This window comes from Cynara cardunculus, assembly GCF_001531365.2.
Source record: "Cynara cardunculus var. scolymus isolate 2C chromosome LG 15, CcrdV1, whole genome shotgun sequence".
Lineage (NCBI taxonomy): Eukaryota > Viridiplantae > Streptophyta > Magnoliopsida > Asterales > Asteraceae > Cynara > Cynara cardunculus.
In genome coordinates, this window is record NC_037542.1 from 8,766,288 (window position 1) to 8,772,008 (window position 5,721).

The following is a 5,721-nucleotide window of genomic DNA, read 5'->3' on the forward strand; positions in this document are numbered from 1 at the left end:
GTAAGTGAGGGCGACGACTCTTACCACGGTAAGCATTTACTGCGTAAATTATTGCATACAACACCGTTTTGTTGGACTAAACTCTTGCCTGGTAAGTAAATAATAGTGTTAAATTTTACCGATAAACATTTACCGGGTAAATGTTTGGTAAACGGCCCTTAAGTCTTTCCATGACTCACGTCTCTCACTTGACTTTTTCAACCTCCCTTCGATGACTCTATTACTACCATCAATCCTTTTAGTCCTCGCCTTTTACATACTTTACAAACCCTTAAATTTGGGGTGTTACATTGGACTTTTGTATTTACGTGTTATTGATAATACTTCATCAATATTTCAGTTTGCTAGATAAATCATTCAATCTCTTGGATTTCCATATAGTAAAGGAATCACATGGATTTCTTAAGTCCTTACAACCTTAGGGCTATTTACACCAATTTGAAAAAATTCTTTCGACATTTAACGATTTATTTAATTTTAAAGATAACATTACTAATTATAAAGCTTTTGGCATGATGCTGAAAAGAATATGAGTTTGGCATATGAAGCCAACTTTAACGTTTTAATATATTAATAATATTTTAAAAGATTTTGTCATTAGACAAATAAATACTGGTTCAACATAAAGTCAAATTCAACATTTTAATAGTATTTTTTTGAGTTTTTGTTAGAAGACCAAAATATACGGGGTAGGAAATATAACTTCAAAATATCATTTATAAAATTGAAAATTATGAGTAGGAACTCATAATCAAGATAAATATTTAAATTTAATAATAATAAAATCATAATAATAATAAAATAACAAACATAAATAACAAGAAATATAAAAAATAAACTGTCACAAATTCAAATAAATGATCCTAATAAGTAAATTGTATTAACACAATTATATTAACTAATAAACGTGTTAATATTGTAATTAATTGAGAACGCTTAAATAAATGATGATATGTCAAAAACAATAAAAATTATACCAACCCAATTAAAATTAAATGATGATATGTCAAAATTACATGGTTTTAAAATACTCATGTATAAAGAAGCAACGTGAAACATTCATAAATAAAATGTTTACTTGAATTGAATTAGCGGGAAGTAAATCCTTCACTAATGTCTGGCAACAAACTGAACAACTTTTTTTTACGGCGATGGTCAATGACAACGGATTTTTTAAGCTTACGTGCTAATAAAATGTTATAGAATAACTGAAAAGGAACAACAATATAATGAAGATAAGAAATATATAATTCTCATTAATCGTAAATTCTTTTTATATGGATTAGTTACAAGTAGATAACTACGAGATATTTCACTTTTAATCTAACTCTGATATATTTATTTTTATCTCTATTATCATATTTTTTAGACGATAACACACTTATCCTATAACACAATCGTTCATTAATGTTAAATGATCTAAGAATTCCGTTCTAATTAGCTATGATTAATTTGTTGACAATTTACGTTGATTTTATAGGCATCACAACTTAGAAATTAGGATGTAACAAATAAAAACTATGGTCAACATTAAGAAAACAAGTCCACTATTCTAGGCTCCGTTGACTAGTCAACAAACGACTTTGAAGACCCAATATGTACGACCTTTATACAAAATTCCAGAAATAAACTACTTTTTAATTATTATATGATGTACCCCTTATAAATATAATATATTATTATATAAATCATTTAATATTACTAAAATACTTGACATAAATTATTAATTAGATCAGGATACTAGGATAGTAACGTTAGTTAGCTTTTCCCTTGTACTCATAGACATGAGTTCACCTGATATTAAGGGTTTTTCGTAAGACCCATAAGATTAATTTATATTCATTGATCAACTTTATAAGCTAATGATCTAATGGTCTAAAGTTGTACGGTGGTAATTTTATGATTATTGAGAAGTCTCGTGACGTTTATGAATGTTCAGATTGTCATATTGTAGATCTAATCCAAAGGTTGAGAATTAGTCTTACGGGTCTCACGAAAAACCATTGGTCTCAAATGATTCCAAGTCTTCATCGTTCTCCTTGTCCAAAATCAAACATTAACCATAAACATATAATTAATTAAATTTAAATATATAAAATTAAAAATAATGAATATAAAATCACTATTTAATATTTACACCACCCCAAATGAAATAAATTTGTCCAAAATAATAAACATCAAAGGAAGGGTACCCATACTTTCCACATTTTTACATCACAATCCAAACTACCACTATAAACTTTATACGAGGTACCACTAGAATCAGCTGATGTACAACCATCCAATGCAGCAGCCAAACACTTGATTGGACCATTATGCCCCTCCAACACACCTACACGAATATATTGTGTTCCATGAATACCCTTCCTCCAAATCCTAACAGTTTTATCCGCCGACCCACTCACCACCAAATCCCCAACCACCTCTAGACACAAAATCGCCATGCTGTGTCCCCTGAGAGCACCGGCAACCACCATATGCCGCCCATCGCCACCACCACCTGCCTTTTCCCACACGATTATCGACCTATCGCAAGCACCGGAGTACAAAAGACTTCCGTCGGGGCTTAAAGCCAACGCATTCACCGCCGATTTGTGTTTTTCCAAGGTGTCCACCAGCTTGTGCTTTTTTTCTCCGTTGTCTTTCCGCCACACCTTGATTTTCCGATCAGCGGATCCGGTGTAAACGTATCCGTCTGGGGACACCACGATGGCGTTAATGGCGTCGTCGTGGGCATTCCAAACCGATTCCAAACACTTAAAATCCGACGTCCGCCACACCTTAAATGTCCGGTCCCATGAGGCGGAGTAAAGAAGAGAACCGTCGTGGGACACCGCCAACGCCGCGACGGCGTCCACATGATTCACCCATGTACACCGCTTGTTCCGCCGTATCTTGACGTAGTTTTTGGCCAAAAACAGCTTCGTGGCACGATCATTGAGCGTTGGCAGCGTTGCAACTTTGGTCGATCTGATCATTTTCCGATTACCCACGCCATCATTGTTGTCATCCTCGATTTTCCAGACGCAGATTTTATGATCCTGGTGGCCGGTGAATAACTTGTCACCGCAAACCACCATCGACTTCACCGTGCTCTCTCCGTATGCTAATAAGTTTTGCATCGGTACTACTGGTGACGGGTCTCGCGGCCATACTCGGATTTGGGTGTCAGATGAACCTGAAAGAAGGTGTTTTCCGGCGACGGTGAGGGTGGATATAGAAGCCGTATGTGCTTTGAAGGTGGTGACATACTGGTAGTTAGCGGCAGTTGATGGTTGTTTCAATGCTAACGAAGAAACCGATGCTAAACTTGCTTGTGAATAAAGATTATTCGAATCCGGTGGAGATTCCGGCGCAATTTCTTCATCTTTTGACCACCGGCGATTACATTGAAGAAAACCCATTTGTTGTAATTGAATCCGGTGGTATGAGTATGACTGTGAGCCACAAGCAGTTCGTCTATAAATACAAAATTAAATTACATTTTTGTCCTTCTAGTTGGCACTCATTTACGAGTTTAGTCCCTCTATAAAATTATTTATAGTTTTGGTCATTATAATTGTCATTTTGTTTCACTTTTGGTCCCTCTATAAAATTAATTACAGTTTTGGTCCCTCTATAAAGTTATTTTGATCATTTTACCTTTTTTTTGTCTTTTTCATTTTTTGTTTTATCAGATTATAGAGTAAATTTGTTTCTTTTTTCTGTTCTCACCTTATTATATTAATTAATTAGTGATAGTTTTAGCTAAAATACATTAAAAATGCATATTATATTTTGTATATTATACCATTAGAAAAGTCTTGTTGATACTTATAAAATGAGTTAAGTATTAAATATTTATAAAATTTTATGTAATTTATCTAATATATATCTACAAATTCGTTTACATTCATAAAAAAATATTTTATATTTTAAATTGGGTTTAAAAAATTATCATTTTATCTTAATTATGTATGATAAAAATCGAAATGTATCTATTTCTATTACTAAAAACTGGATCGTCTATAGATATTTCATCTAATTAGATGTTTTTAAATGTGTATCAATAAAAAAAATTATTATACAATTATTAGAAAAAAATTAAAGTATAAATTTAAAATATTTATCATAATAAAAAATAAATAAGCAATTAACACCTATACATTTACTTAACTTATTTTAAAGGTACCGACAAGAAATATTTATCGTAATAAAAAAGTTAAAAAGAAATAAAATACACTTAAATTAGCTAAGGTGTTGTTTGTTTACCTCTTAATAGTTCCATTAAGAGACAATCTCTGAATTGTTAAGAGGTGAATCTTGTTTGGCAAAAAAAAAAGTCTGCCTCTTAATGATTCTAAAATTTTCTGAATGATTTTGTATTCTGGAACTCCCTTAACCATTAAGAGCCCTAATTTTATTGTATACAATTACCAAACAATTATATTTCATTTTGCACTATATCATGAGAGTCTCTTAATCATTCTGACCACCTAATTATTTTGCACCAAACCATTCAGCAATTGCCAAACAGCCCCTAATATTATTAACTAAAAAATTAATCACAGGGGCCAAAAGTAAAATGAAATAACAATTACATCACCACAATGACTAAAACTATATTAACTTAGGAAAAAAGGACCAAACCTGATATTTAATAAAACACAAAGACCAAAAATGAAATTTACTCATAAATATATACATAGGATAGAAGGAGGTGGCGTACGGCTTATGTTAGCGGAAGTGGAACTGGGTCTGGAGGTGGGGCCTACAGAAGGGGCTGTGGCAGTTGACCGGTTGACCATTTAGAAATGAAGGAGTAAGAATGGGGTGGATCACGGTTGTCAAGCAATTTGCATTGCCACGTGGTCCGGGTTTGGGTCCAGTTCCGGCGCCTTTGCAATTTCCTATCTCCTGCTTCTCCATCTAATAAAATTATTGGGATAATTAATTAATAAGAATAAAAAATATATATAAAATTAAGAAAAAAAATATACGACTGAATTTGCAATAAAAATTCCTAATTGTTTTTCTTTTTTAATCTAGAAGGTGTTTGGATTTTGGATGTGGTGTAGAGGTTTACTACTAGTATTTGAGTTTGTAATAATCGGTTATTTTAATATTTAATAAATATTGATTTTAATTATTTGATTAAAACCTCACAAATATTATCCATCTATATATATATATTTAAAACTTAAATTAAGTAGATATCATATGATTGCAACTTGGCGATTGGACCCCTTCTTTGTTTTCTTGGAGTGTAATGTGCCTATGGGTTTTGGTACCACTTTCTTCCTACCTTCATTATGCCACTTGTTTGCTTTTATACGACATCTACATACATACACATACAAAGAAACATACATACAAAACACTTTCATGCGTGCACACTAGAGATGGTCAAAATCCGGTCCCGAGCCGGTCCTTAACCGGTCCTTATCGATCCTAATCAAGAAAAAAACCGGCGGTAACCGGTCCTGCCATAACCGGTCCCGGTTCCGGTGAAATACCTTGTAACTGGTCAAGCTTACCGGTAACTGGTTAAGGAATCCGGTCCCGGTTCCGGTCCCATAACCAGTCCCATCCGGTCCCGACCAAAAAAAAATATTTTTTTTTTCAAAGTTTTGTTTATTAATAAATTTTTAATATGTTATTAATATGTTTGTAATATGTTATTTTTAATATGTTTTATATAAATACGTTTAAAAATATGTTTTGTTATATATATATATATAT

General features: G+C 32.5%; 1 protein-coding gene across 1 annotated transcript; it reads right to left on the reverse strand.

The window, feature by feature from the left end:
• Positions 1 to 2,108: 2,108 nt before the first annotated feature.
• LOC112528016 (protein JINGUBANG-like) lies at positions 2,109 to 3,434 on the reverse strand. Its single transcript, XM_025138902.1, has one exon. It carries the CDS (start codon positions 3,402 to 3,404, stop codon positions 2,178 to 2,180), a length of 1,227 nt encoding a protein of 408 aa, XP_024994670.1. The 5' UTR covers positions 3,405 to 3,434; the 3' UTR covers positions 2,109 to 2,177.
• Positions 3,435 to 5,721: the final 2,287 nt, after the last annotated feature.